Below are 15,158 nucleotides of genomic sequence, written 5' to 3' on the forward strand. Positions count from 1 at the left end.
GGCGAAGAAAAGCTCTGCACGAGTGAAGCGTTCTGATTGTTCAGTGTTCCGCTTAATGGGCTATGTGTTATGGCTGTGTTCGCATGGCGGCATGTTTCAGCACAAGGCGCAATAATGCTTTTGTATTTCAGCAAGGATCGCCGTACCGATCTTTCGAACGCAATAATTTATATTTGACCAGGTGGCGGCCACAGACGGAGGTCGTGGGTACCAGCACAAGTCTATCCCACGGGCCCATTCACTGTGAACCGGACCCATAGGTCCATGCAAGTAAGTACGGACCTCTTCGAGCGTGATATCCCTCCTGCTCCAGTAAGCCGCTTCAGGGTCAGCGATACTGACGCCGTGCACACGGACGGGCGCCGTATTTGGACGCTCACATGGTTCAACGGCGGCGACCACGGATACGAAGGCACAGGTGCGGTCATTCATGTACAGGTAGTCTAGCCCTCCGCGAAGGGATTAGAAGTATGCCATGAAGGTCTGACGTACGCCCTGTCGGAATTTACTTTTCGCCAATATTTTCGCTTACACACCTTAGAACATCACTTTATTGCACTGCACATTCTTTGACGTTCTAATTGAAAATCTAGTTTCATGTAATTATAAGCTTTATCGTCAAAAAGCAACTCAGACTATGAGAGACAATCTAGTAGAGGGCTCCAGAAATTTCGACAATCTGGTGTTATTTAAAGTGTACTGACATCACACAAGCAGACAAAGAAAGGAGACGCGATCTCGCGAATGCTATTCACCGCCTCTTTACAGCAGGTATTCCTGTTGTATCTTGAAAACGAATATCACGTGGGTTATCACATTGTTACATTGCGCCGCGTATCTGATGTAGGCGGTTAGTGTGCACGTGTACTATTGTATCGCTAACCAATGGCACGCCTCCGTTGCACCCAGGCTTCCTTTATAAGGCGAAGTCCCTGAATCATTTGGCTGTTATGTTCGTGTCGCTGTTCGAATCAATACTTGACTTCACGGCGTCTCTTGTCAACATGGCGACGAGGATGGGATCGTTCGGGCTGGGGCATTGACCAGCCTGCAGAAACGACGACGACGCACGGCAAGCGAGGACATCAATGATGACCGCCACTCTGGGATCTGCGGCCGAGTTCTGCCTGACTCTGGCAATATCAACGTCTACGTGGAAAGGTTCGACCTGTATGCAACCGCCAATGAAACAGACGCATGTAAGAAGATGCAAGTCTTCTTAGCAATTCTGTGTGAAAAGGCTTACGTGACTCTGCGTAGCCTACTGCTACCGAAGAAACCCACGGAAGTCAAGTACGAAGAAACTACAGAAGCTCTCCGTAAGCACTATGCTCCAAAAGGGTCTGTGGTTACCGAGCGCTATCATTTCTACCAGCGAAAGCAAGAGCTGATCGAGAGCCTGCAACAGTTCATCGTCGAGCTGAAAAGACTGGCTGCAACATATTCGTTCGGAGGTTATTTGGGAGAAACGCTCCCGGATCTACAGATTGCTGGAATCGGGAATGATTCGATTCGTTGCCGTCTTCTTGCCCTTTCGGACGACGAAGTCACTTGGGACCGAGTCTGCAAAATTGCCAACGCCTTGTAAACTGCCCAGAAAGACACCCGAGAAATGCTGCCGGGGGGAGGGGGGTGAACCGCCCATCCTGCCGACGTTTACTGGCATCGGGATTTCATCACGCGAGGAAAACGACACGCAGCGAAGAACGAGACCTCTAGCAACGAGCTGCGGGCCCCCCAAAATAGCGCATGGAAGCAACGTGGGAAAGCAAGGTTCGCACCTGTCATAGATGCGGCGGACTTCCCGCGCCAGTGAGTTACCCTTTTCTCAAAAGTATGTGCTTCAAATGCTCAAAGCCAGGTCACATAGCGAAAATTTGCAAAGCAAAGGTCGTACACAAAGTTGAGGAGACAGTGTCTGCAACCGATTTGCTTGCAGTTTGTACTACGAATAAGGTTCATAGCTTTCCGCCTATTGTGCTTAAAGTAAAAGCAAACGGCAAGCTGATGCCGATGGAATGGGACACAGGAGACGCTGTGATCATATTGTCTGAAAGAGACTGATGAAATTTTTTTCTAACCACCCATGTTCCAAAGATGACGTGCGTCTAGGTGTGTATAACGGCACTGCACACAAAGTGAAAGGTGTTGCGAACGTCAGTGTCTCTTATAAGAACCGAAGCTACAATCTTCCTCTGATAGATGCAAAGCAAGAAAATGAAGCCCGCATGCCGACGCTCTAGGTGCGATTAGATAATGGCGCTTAAAGTTGACCTGCACAATGCTGTGCAGCAGTTGCAACATGACTTGGACAACGTACAGGGTGGAAGGCAGATGGTTGCAGCGGAAGCCGATAAGAGGTTAAAACAGCTGTACGGTAAAGTGTTAGAGCCAGGCTATGGTTCGATGAAAGGATTCACTGGTAGCATCCATATCAAGAACAGTGCGCAACCAACCTTTAGTAACGCGAGACTAGTTCCATATGCTTTGCGTGAACAAGTGGAGAATGAATTGAATTGTGAGACCTTGATAAAGCTGGTGTGGGGTACATAGTCAGGCACGGTGCTTGGGCTACCCGACTCGCGATTGTGCCAAAGAACGCAGGAAAAGAGATCAGTATATGAGGCGATTACAATGTCACTGTAAATCGTGGAATCGAACTCGACCACTATCCACTGCCCCTACCAGAGGACATATTCACATCACTGGTTGGCGGAGCCATGCTCACTTTATTGGATTTGTCCAAAGCTTACCCGCAGCTTTAGCTGGATGAGCAGGCACAGGAACTGCTCACTTTGAATACGCACATAAGAATTTTCAGGTTTCGGCGATTGCCGTGCGGAGTGACAAGCGCACCCGCAATGCTTCAGGGCGTGATGGACCAGGTTTTACAAAGCAGCCCTGGTAAAGCCTGTTACCTGGATGATGTGTTAATAGCGGGGCAAAAACCTAACAGAGTGCTATCAGCGTTCCGAGCAAGTGCTACAAGCTCTCAGTAAGCATGGCATTCATGTAAAACCAGGGAAAATGTAAAGTGTTACCAAGATAGTGTTTGTTACTTGGGACACGAGCTGGACAGGAACGGCGTACACCCAGCAGGAGAAAAAGTGTAGGCAATTCGAGAAGCGCCAAAACCAAGTAATGTGACTCAACTAAAGACATTTTTGAGCCTATTAAACTGCTACACTATACTTTTGCCTGATCTAGCAAATGTTTTAGAACCTTTCCACCAACTGGTGCGTAAGGGCAGCACATGGAAATTGTCGAGCCATTGTGTCACATGTTTCAATCGCTGTAAAAACTTTATCAATGAAGACATGGTCTTGGAACTGTGCGATGCAACGAAGGAAATACACCTGACATGTGACGCTTCTGTTTATGGCTAAGGCGCAGTGCTATCTCACGTGGTTGAGGGCGTAGAGCGACCGATTACGTTTGCATCGCGAACAATGACCCCGGCTGAGCGTAACAACGCGCAGGTAGAAAAAGCCCTCGAAGTTTTTTTTTTAGTTAAAAATTTCATAAATATTTGTACGGGCGTAGTTCCGCTGTCATCAATGATCACCAGCCACTCGCCGTCGATGGATGGATGGATGGATACGGCTGAACCCTTTACATCGGGCGGTGGCTCAAGCCACCTAGCCATGTCTTGTGAAATTTTACTCCTGTCTTGCTTTTAGCCACCAATCAGATAACCTTCGCTTGGTTACTTCTAACCTCTTAAAATCCACTTTCCCTTCACTATCCCTAAACCCCAATGCCTTGGGTAAGTCAGCCCCGCTGCCTTCCACTGTAGGGTGAAGCCCTTTACAGAAAAGTATCAAGTGTTCAGCCGTTTCCTCCTCCTCTCCGCACGCAATGCACAAAGTGTCTATCTCCTGGTACCTGACTCTATACGTCTTAGTCCGCAAAACTCCAGTCCTGGCCTCAAACAACAAAGAACTTCCCCTACAATTATCATAGATATTTTCTTTGACAATTTCCTGTTTAAAGGTCCGGTATGTTTCTAGTGCCGATTTCGTCAGCATCCCTGTTTTCCACAAAGCTCTCTCTGTTCCTTTAACCTTTTTCTTAACCGATAATTGCTGATTTGCCCCCTTACTGCTGTCCAGATATTTGCTTGTCAATTTTCTAGTTCGCTTTCTCCATTTCGTGTCAACATTCTTTATATACAGGTATCTGAAAACTTTCCTAGCCCACCGCTTTTCCTCCATCCTTCTCAATCGTTCCTCAAATGCTATCTTACTGCTAGCCTCTCTGCTCTCGAAAGACGCCCATCCCATATCACCCTGTACCCCCTGATTTGGTGTATTGCCATGTGCTCCCAAAGCTAACCTCCCTACTCCCCGTTGCCTAATTTCCAGCCTTGCTTGAACATCTGGCCTCATACACAGGACCGCATTCCCGAAGGTCAGGCTAGGGACCATCACCCCTTTCCAGATCCCTCTTACCACCTCATACCTATTGTAATTCCACAGTGCCCTATTTTTCATGACAGCTGCATTCCTACTAGCTTTATTCATTACATATTTTTCATGCTCTGTCAGATACTCAACACTGTTATTTATCCACACCCCAAGATACTTGTACTCATTCACTACTTTTAGCACGAACTCCTGTATTCTATGCTCGCCGCCCTCTTCATTAAATGTCATGACTGCAGATTTTTCCTTACTATACTTGAAGCCTAATCTATCTCCCTCTGTACTGCATATGTCTAACAACTTCTGCAGGTCTTCCTTGTTGTCAGCCATTATCACTATATCGTCCGCATATATTAGTCCCGGTAATGTCTGTTTAATCAATTCCCCTTGCTTGAAAAAAGATAGGTTGAAACCTAGTCCGCTCCCCTCTAGCTTGGCCTCCAAACCTTGCAGGTACAACATGAACAACAAAGGGGACAGAGGACATCCTTGTCTAAGCCCCCGCTGTATCTCTACAGGCCCTGATACATTTTTTTCCCATTTTATGAGCACTCTGTTACCTCTATATATATCTTTTAAAAGATTAATTACTCCATTTTCCACATCCAATGTGCCCAATATGTCCCACAAATGCTCCTGAGTAACGTTGTCATAGGCTCCCCTAATATCCAGAAATGCTAGCAATAAGGGCCTATGTTCCTTTTCCGCAATTTCTATACACTGTGTCAATGAAAATAGATTGTCCTCCAACCTCCTTTGTTTCCGGAACCCATTCTGTAGTTCCCCTAGCACCCCCTCGTTCTCCACCCAAGCCTGCAGTCTATCCTTTATAATTTGCATCACCACCCTGTAAACCACAGACGTCACTGTTATGGGGCGATAGTTACTTACGTCTGCTTTGTCCCCCTTTCCCTTATATATCATGTTCATTCTACTTAATCGCCATTCATCGGGGACTTTCTCATCCACTATCGTTTTGTTCACTACCTGTAATAATGTTTGCTTGGATTTTGGTCCTAACTTCTTTATCAACATAATCGGGATACCATCTGGTCCTGTTGATGTGCCACTAGGAACCTTCTTCTCTGCCCTTTCCCACTCTCCTTGCTCAAGTGAAGCTATTGCTGTAACCGGTCTATCCTCCTTCGATAAATTATGTACCACGTGCTTTGCTGAAAATTTTTCCGTCATCCTTGTTCCTATGTGTTTTATTGATTCATCCCCTTCTAGTCGAATACCCTCATCTGTAACAATAAACCTTAGTTCTAGCCTAGTTTTATTACTCATTGCATTTAGATGTTTCCAGAATTTTTGGGCTGCTTTTCTATCCTTTTTATTTACTTTTGACATCCATTGGGCACCCTTTCTTCTAATTTTCTCATTAATCAAATAGGATGCGTCCCTTCTACACTTTATGAAGGTATCCCATTTTCTGTCTACTTCGGGTTTTGGTTCCCCCCTCTTCTTGGAATATCTGTGTTCCCTGGATGCTTCCTTGCGCTTTTCTATTGCCCTCTTGACCTCCTCATCCCACCAACTCTTGGGTTTGCATCTTTTCCCTTTTAGCTTTACTCCCACCTTAGATAGCTCTAGCTCCAGTAATCGAGTTAATTTGGTATAAGTCCATTCTGTTTCACTATCCTCAAAAATTACTTTCTCGATTTGTTTGGCTGCTACTTCCAATTGCTTTTCTGAGTAAAAATTTCCCCCTGATTGTTTATCTTGATTCAGTCCTACATTGCTTTTTCTTCTGAAGCTCAACTTGATACGCTTGTGGTCACTACCTAGACTTCTGGAACCATCTTCATCTATGCTCATTACCCCTAATCTGTTATACATCCTCTGTGACATTAGTGCATAATCTATCGTCGAGTGCAGACTCCCCGCCTCCCATGTTATGAGCCCTTCACACTTCTCGGTGCTGTTGCATACAACTAAATCATGCCTGTCACACATGTCCTGCAGCATGCTTCCTGTCGAATCCGTGTACCCATCCAGGTCTTCTATGTGTGCATTCATGTCGCCTAATATAATTATCTCGCCCTTTCCTCCTAGCTCATCAATGTCGCTTGCAATACATTATAACATTTTCCTGTTTTCCTCTTTGGCATTAACCCCTGTCCACAGGTATACAAAGCCAAGGAGTGTTTGCTTGCCTGCCACTGTTCCTTTTAGCCATAAATGTTCCCTGCATCCCAGTCTAACCCTTTGAAAATTCATACTTTTATGAATGAATGCCCCAATTCCACCTCCCTTTCTGCTGCCCTCTGTTCTATTGCAATATTCCCATGCGTAGTCTGGGTTACAGGGTGGTTGCTCCATGTCTCTAAGATGTGTTTCCGCTAAACCATATACCATTAATTCCTCCTGTCTTAACTGTTCTTCTATTTCCTCCCATTTCAGTCTATTCCTGCCACCTTGCATGTTAATGAAACCTATATCTGAATTAACTTGGCCCTGGCGCTTGCGTCTCTTTCTTCCCCTATGGTTCCATTGTCCGTTTGATCTTAATTCTTCCTTCTCTACACTGGTTCCTTCAGAGCTCTGGGTCCCCCCAAAAAAGCTGTTGCCTGGCGACCTATCCTACTACCCACCTTCTTGCCAGTGGCACCACCGTAGTGGATGCCATCCTGTGCAAAAGGGTGGGGCCTAACCTCGTACACTTCCCTGTTGACCTCCATCACCTCGTATCTTAGTCGTCGACTCAATAGCCTAATTACCCGATTAGTCTCCACGACTCATTTTTGAGGCAAAGCGCCACACAAATGCAACCGCTACAACTCGTGTGCATCGCTGGGGAATTTTTCTTGAAAACTACAACCTTCACATTGTGCACAGAGCAGGAACAAAGATAGCCAATGCAGATGGATTATCACGCCTTCCACTGGCAGAAACCGCTGATGAAGCGGAAGAAATAGTTTACTTTTCGCCTCAGAATAACATCCCCTTGACTGCGAAATATATCGAGCCTGCAACTGGGAAAGATTTAGTTCTGAGTGCTGTTTGTGGAATGGTAGGGCAAGAATGGCCACGTGAATGACGTAAGAATGACGCTTCTTATCAGCTTTTCTTTGTGAGGCGATTTGAACTTTCATTAGACTGCGGTTGTTTGGTGTGGAACAAAGAGTTGTGATACCACACTCGCTTCAAAGGGAAGTGATGTGTTTGCTGCATGAGAAACACATTGGCATTACAAAGATGAAGGCACTAGCAAGTCCAATGGTTTGGTGGCCACAGATGGACAACTAACTGCATGGAACAAACTGTGAAGCAGTGTGAAATTTGTCAAAGCACAAAAGCTGTGGGGCCACTAGCACCACTTTTATATTGAAAATGGTGTAAAACAGTTGGGAGAGGGTAGATTTTGATTTTGCAGAAAAAAGAACAAGATGTTTCTTTTAACTGTACATTCCTATTCAAATGGTTGGAAATAAGAGTCATGACGTACACTACTGCGCAATGTACGATCAAAACAGTGCGCTCGTTGTTCGTAAGTCACGGTCTACCGACAGACCTAGTCACAGATAACTGGCCGCCATTTCGCGCGAAAGATTTTCTAGAATTTATGTTGGAAAACGGGGTTAAGCACACGATTACTCCGCCATATCACCCTCAGTTGAACGGGTCGCCAGAACGTGCTGTCCAAACAGTCAAACAGTCACTGTTAAAGCAATTGCTCGAAGATCACCGGAATAAAAGTTCCAGGTCACTGCAGTACAGAATCGACCATTTTCTGTTCGCTTATAGAACAACGCCGCATACAATCACCGGCCAAACACCAGCTGAGCTCTTTTTGAGGAGGAAGTTGCGCACAAGGTGATCGTTATTGAAACCAAATCTGCAAGATGCAATAAATGCCAAATCGGAGAGGAATGTCCCCAGTACAAACAAGCGGAGGATTTCACCTAGGGTATTTTCTGTTGGTGATGCAGTGTTTGTGTGTTCGGTACGTGGGCAACAGGTGAAGTGGCGTCCAAGCAAGGTTGTGGATGTGAAATCGGCAATGACTTACCTTGTGGTTGTGGATGGACAGACACGGTTTGTGCATGCGAATCACTTGCGACATCATTGTGTAAACCTTGCTGTTGTAATCGAAAATGGTGTCCTTTACCACTTGCATGTGACCTGCTCGAAAGTGAACGTTTCCTTGCACCCACCTCAAACCGGTCAGTGTTGCATCCAAGTGATGGTTCGCCACTCGCAAGCGCAGCCCAAAGTGCATCAACGTCGGAACAAAGTGATGCCGGTTCACCTGTGTACCCAGGCGCAGCGCTCGTGATTAGCGGAAGCCACACCGTCTGACATATGACAGATTCTGATCTTTTTGGAGCGGAAGAGTTGTATCTTGCCAAAGATTATTACGTGTGTTATCACATTGTTACAGTGCGCCACGTATCTGATGTACGCGGTTAGTGTGCACGTATGTGCTATTGTATCGCTAACCAATGGCATGCCTCGGTTGCAACCAGGCTTCCTTTTTAAGGCGAAGCCCCTGAATCATTTGGCTGCTATGTTCGTGTTCCTGTTCGAGTAAATACTTGACTTCACGGCGTCTCTGGTCAACGTTCCGAGGCCTGAATTGCGAACAGTTGGGAATAAGAGTTAATGGAGAGAACCTAAATAATACGCGATTTCCTGATAAAATTGCCTTGCTGAGTCATTCAGGAGGTGAACTGCAATTCATGATCAATGAGTTAGAAATGCTGAGCAGAACTGTTGGTCTTAAAATTAACATGCAGAAAACCAAAGTATGTTCAACAGTCTAGAAAGGGAACAGTAGTTCACATTTGGCAGCGAGGTACCGGAAAGGGTAAAGGAATAATTAAGGCATGAAGTGACTACTGATCTGGATCATGAGAGAAAAATAACTAGAAGGATAAGAATGGAGTGGAGCGCATATGGCAGGTTGTCCCGGATCATGACTGGCAGTTTACCAATATAAGTCAAGAGAAACGTGTACAACACATGTGTCATAACCGTGCTAACCTACGGGGCAGAAAAGTGGAGGCTAACGAAATTGGTTCAGGCTAGGTTAAGGACAACGCAACGAGCCGTGGAAAGAAAAATGACAGCGGCAACATTAATAGCACGGAAGCGGGCAGAGCGGATGAGGGAACAAACGCGGGTTAATGACAACCTAGTAGAAATCCTAGTCGTAGCATGGGGTGGCAGAAGGTTAGGTGGGCGGATGAGATAAGGAACTTTGTAGGCATAAGGTGGGCGCAGCTCGCGAAGGACAGGATTAATTGGAGACACATGAGAGAGGCATTTGCCTTGCAGTCGGTGTATTCAGGCTGCTGCTTATGATGACAACGATGACATCCCACAGTACACAAGCTTCTAGAATTTCCCATACATCGAAAATCAAAATTAGACCGCAGCGGCCAGGATCAATCTCGGATCTTTCTGGTCAGCAGCGGAGTACCATAGCCATTGAGTCACCGCCGCGGTGTTAACTGGAAAACTGACTTCATGATATAAGTGTAAAATATACATTTAAACATCACTATTAGCTACTGGTGGTATCCCCAGTATGGATGGATGGATGGATGGATGGATGGATGGATGGATGGATGGATGGATGGATACGGCTGAACCCTTTACATCGGGCGGTGGCTCAAGCCACCTAGCCATGTCTTGTGAAATTTTACTCCTGTCTTGCTTTTAGCCACCAATCAGATAATCTCCGCTTGGTTACTTCTAACCTCTTAAAATCCACATTCCCTATGCGAGGTGCGAGGTGCCTAAAGCGACATCTATAGCCTTCATGACATGAGCCCAACGTTTCGGGTCCAGTCAGGGCGTGCCAGATGTCTGGCAGATGGAGCCTGACACGACCGAGTTTATATTGCCGCCAATATTTGCAGTGTTTGTTCGTTTTTCAAATCTGCCGCGACACCACCTTATCGCTTTGTTTGCGACGCAAGACGCGACTAGATTTATCTCGATTGATCGCAGCCAGGCAAAGCTGATTCTACGTTGTTCCGGAATGTTCTAGTAACTTTGCGCCCTTTATCTCGAATGTTCGCTATTAGCTTTAAATTGAGCACGGCCGACAGCGGCGGGCATTCTGTTCGACGACCGCCGAGCACGCTTGTCGCTTCGCCGCCGCCGAGTGATTCAGTCCATTTTGGGTGCAAGTCAGCCCAATAAACAGTTCTTTTAGAAGACCCTTTCGTCCGTCTTCATCGCTGCTTCGACTGCCGTCACCACTACGTGACATCTGGTGGAGGTGCGGGGTAACTTCCATGTTCCGGACGCCCCCTTCAAGTCGTGAACCCAGCCCTAAGCGCTTCACACCCGAGGACGAACCAGCAGCTCAGCGAGCCAGCCGACGTCTCCAGGGAGAGGAGCCTGAGTTCGGGAAACTGCCGGACCGCACCAGACAGCGAAAAGACGCTGCTTCCAGCACTGCAACCTCGCCAAAGATGTCGACACCGATCATACTGCAGCAGCCGCGGGTGCCGCCAACTTTCAATGGATCCCTAGGCGAAGACCCTGAAGAATCTTTGGACCAATTTGAGCGCGTGGCGTCATTCAACAAGTGGGATGATGCGGCAAAGATTGGACACGTTTTTTTTTTCATTGGATAGCTCCGCACGCACTTGGTACGAAAACTACGAGTCGTCCCTTACGACATGGGAGCCATTCAAGAGAGAACTATTGAAGGTATTCACCAGTGTCGTGAGGAAAGAAAGAGCCGAACGACTCCTCGAGTCCAGGATCCAGCTTCCGAATGAGCCCGTCCGCAGTTACGTCGAGGAGATGAAGCGCCTATTTCGCCGCGCCGATCCCGGGATGACCGAGGAAAAGAAAGTTCAGTTTTTAATGCGTGGCGTAAAAGAACAACTCTTTGCAAGCCTCGTCCGCCAGCCGCCAAAAACAGTCGAGGAGTTTATGCAAGAAGCCTGCACGATTGAGAATACCCTCGACGTTCGAGCTCGGCAGTACAATCGCCCTTCCTCTGCCTGTGCAATCCTTTCGGACACGCCGGCCACCACCAGCGACAGCTTGCGGGAAGTTATCCGCGAAATCGTCCGAGAGGAGCTACGCCGATTACTGCCATCTTCCCCACAGCCACAAGAAGCGACTCTGATGGATGTGGTACGGGAAGAAGTGCAACAGGCACTTGGCACCCCGACGGCCACAGAACCCCAGGCCATGACCTACGCCGCTGCAGTAAGTACTGCTCAGCCCCAACGACAACCCCCACGTCCTCCCCGAGATGAGCCACTTGTTCTATAACGCCGCCTCCCAGCCCCCGCCCGCCCGTCGCCCAGCCTATGAGCGACGCTCAAGCCCCAGGAAATGCGACCCCTGGAGGACTTCCGACAACCGGCTGTTGTGCTTCCATTGCTGTGAGGCCGGCCCTATTCTTCGTCACTGCCCGTACTGACGTATCGGTCTTCGAGGATTTGCCATTAACGCCCCACGACCACGCTTCGGCCAACGTCCGCAGGAAATTGACGAGTACCTGCGTCGAGAAGAGTACACGCCGAACCGCTTTTCGCGCTCACCATCGCCGTCAACCTCGCGCTTTTCGTCGCCACGCCGCAGCTACGCAGCCGCGGTACGAAGAAGGTCTCCCAGCCCCCGTAGGGGAAACTAAAGGCAGCAACCTCTGGAGGTGAGGTTGCTCACGAGCTAAACGCCGAAGATCCTCCACCGACCACGCCCCATGAAGACGCTGCACCCGCGACGCCGCATACAATGAGAACCTCGACCACGATGCAAGCTACCTTGAAATCGACGCCGCCACCCAGAGGAGCTTCGACCACACGCCCAACCCGTGACTCGCATACGCGACGAAGCCGTGACCCGACGTCGAGAGCGACATGCAATGCAAGAGCCAGGACCTCCGACCTAGAAGTGACTATCGACGGCCGGAAAGTTACCGCTCTAGTCGACACAGGAGCCGATTACTCGGTGATGAATGGAACATTCGCTGCGCAGCTCAGAAAAGTCACAACGGCTTGGGACGGCCCACAAATTCGCACCGCTGGGGGCCACCTCATTACGCCATCAGGACGATGCACAGCGCGAGTGACTGTCAAAGGACACACCTATCCTGCGACCTTTGTTGTGCTACCGCAATGCTCCCGCGAAGTGATCTTGGGTATGGATTTCCTTAATGAGCATCAGGCGATCATCGACCTGCGATCCAAGCTGATCACGCTTTCGACGGACGAAGCCATCGCTTCGATGAAAACTCGGGAAAATCACGTTGCCCTAAGTGTCCTGCAGGAAGAAGTGAGCGTCCCACCCCGTTCAAGCGTTATCGTGACCGTAGGCGCCACGAAAGCCATAAACACTGAAGCCATAATCGAGGGGAACATGCAGTTGCTACTAGACCGAGGAATCAGCATCGCAAGAGGCATCGCACATTTCCGCAATGGCCAGGCCGAAGTACTGCTGACTAACTTCAGCGAAGAATACCAGCATATTAACAGAGGAACGACGATTGCTTTCTACGACGAAATATCTGACGTACGAGATTCCTTCGCCCTCTCCGACCCCTCCGCAGAAGATCCGCCTGACCAAGAGAACTCGCCCACTTTCGACATCAACCCAGCCCTGCACCGGAACAGACAAGACCAGATCCGCAATCTGCTTCAAAACTACATTGAGTGCTTTTCGACATCGCCGAAGGTGCGACAGACGCAAATTGCCAAGCATCGCATTATAACGGATCAACACGTCCGACCTCTCCGTCAAAGCCCCTACCGTGTGTCTCCGCGAGAACGACAAGCCATCCGGGACCAAGTCGAAGAAATGCTTCGCGACGACGTCATCCAGCCTTCAAGCAGCCCATGGGCGGCACCGGTTGTTCTAGTGAGAAAGAAAGACGGCGCACTTCGATTCTGCGTGGATTACCGCCGCTTGAACAACATAACAAAGAAGGACGTCTACCCCCTCCCCCGCATCGACGACACACTGGACCGCCTCTGCAACGCCAAGTATTTCTCATCGATGGACCTCAAGAGCGGCTACTGGCAAATTGAGGTCGACGAAAGAGATCGCGAGAAGACAGCATTCATAACCCCGGATGGGCTGTTTGAGTTCAAGGTGATGCCATTTGGTCTCTGTTCCGCACCAGCGACGTTTCAGCGAGTAATGGATACAGTGCTGGCAGGCCTGAAGTGGCAGATTTGTCTGGTATATTTAGATGACGTCGTTGTCTTCGCCTCGAACTTTGAAGAGCACCTCAAAAGACATCGAACAGTACTAGACACAATCAAGTCGTCTGGCCTAACCTTGAAAGCAGAGAAATGCCACTTTGCCTACGAAGAGCTGCTGTTTCTAGGCCACATCGTTAGCAAGGAAGGAGTACGCCCAGACCCGCAGAAAACAGCTGCTATTGAACAGTTTCAACCGCCGGCCGATAAGAAAGCAGTGCGCAGATTACCGACGATTTGTGAAAAACTTTTCGCGCATCGCCGAGCCCCTGACCCAACTGACGAAGGCAGACGTGCCGTTTAAATGGGAAGCGCCGCAAGCAGAAGCCTTCAAGGAACTTCAGTGTCGTTTACAGTCCCCATCGATCCTTGCGCATTTTGATGAAAACGCCGATACTGAAGTTCATACCGACGCAAGCAGCGTGGGACTAGGCGCCGTTCTCGTTCAAAAAAGTGACGGGCTGGAGAAAATCATCGCATACGCTAGCCGTTCCCTTTCCAAGGCCGAGGCTAACTATTCGACCACTGAGAAGGAGTGCCTTGCCATCATCTGGGCTACGTCGAAATTCCGCCCCTACCTCTACGGACGGCCGTTCAAGGTGGTCAGCGACCACCACGCGCTCTGCTGGCTTGCCAATTTGAAGGATCCCTCTGGCCGACTCGCTCGATGGAGTCTGCGTCTCCAGGAGTTTGACGTCACCGTTGTTTACAAGTCCGGACGCAAGCACACTGACGCCGATTGCCTCTCACGAGCCCCTGTAGATGCACCGCCGCTGGACGACGATGAGGACGCCTTCCTGGGACCCATCAGCGCAAGGTCTTTTGCTCAGCAGCAACGCTCGGACCCCAACCTAAAAGGCCTCATCGAGTACCTGGAAGGCAAGGTTCCTTCACCCCCCGCTTCATTCAAGCGAGGACTGTCTTCTTTCTGTGTGCAGAATGTGGTCCTTGTGAAGAAGAACTTTACAGCGAACAAAACAGCCTACCTCCTTGTTGTACCTACTTGTCTCCGCGAAGAAGTTCTACAGGCTTCACACGACGAGCCGACAGCTGTACATCTCGGGTTTACTCGCACCCTCCGCCGCATTCAAGACAAGTATTACTGGCCCCGACTGTCTGCCGATGTCGCACACTATGTCAAAACATGCCGAGATTGTCAGCGACGAAAGACTCCTCCCACACGACCAGCAGGATTTCTGAATCCCATTGAACCTCCCTCAAGTCCCTTTCAGCAGATTGGCATGGACTTGCTTGGCCCTTTTCCAACGTCAACATCTGGAAATAAGTGGATCATCATAGCGACCGACTACCTGACCCGCTACGCGGAGGCGAAAGCCCTACCGAACGGAACAGCAGCAGAAGTGGCCAAATTTTTCGTGGAGTGCATTCTTCTCCGACACGGCGCCCCCGATGTGCTCATCACGGACAGAGGAACAGCATTTACGGCGGAACTCACGCAAGCCATCCTGCGCTACAGCCAAACCAGCCACCGGAGGACAACTGCATACCATCCGCAGACCAACGGACTGACCGAGCGCCTGAACAAAACCATCGCTGA

The 15,158-nt window shown here is 48.9% G+C and overlaps 1 protein-coding gene and 1 pseudogene across 1 annotated transcript in view; both read left to right on the forward strand.

Moving 5' to 3' along the window:
- Positions 1–15,158, forward strand: part of LOC144098022 (calcium-activated chloride channel regulator 2-like) — a 349,289-nt gene that overhangs the window by 205,339 nt on the left and 128,792 nt on the right. Inside the window, exon 12 of the mRNA XM_077630593.1 lies at positions 182–418. Within this exon, the coding sequence (XP_077486719.1) occupies positions 182–418 (237 nt within the window). The remainder of the gene's footprint in view (positions 1–181; positions 419–15,158) is intronic.
- Positions 1,092–1,636, forward strand: LOC144096842 (uncharacterized; annotated as a pseudogene).

The sequence above is a fragment of the Amblyomma americanum genome, chromosome 7 (assembly GCF_052857255.1).
Source record: "Amblyomma americanum isolate KBUSLIRL-KWMA chromosome 7, ASM5285725v1, whole genome shotgun sequence".
Taxonomy (NCBI): Eukaryota; Metazoa; Arthropoda; class Arachnida; order Ixodida; family Ixodidae; genus Amblyomma; species Amblyomma americanum.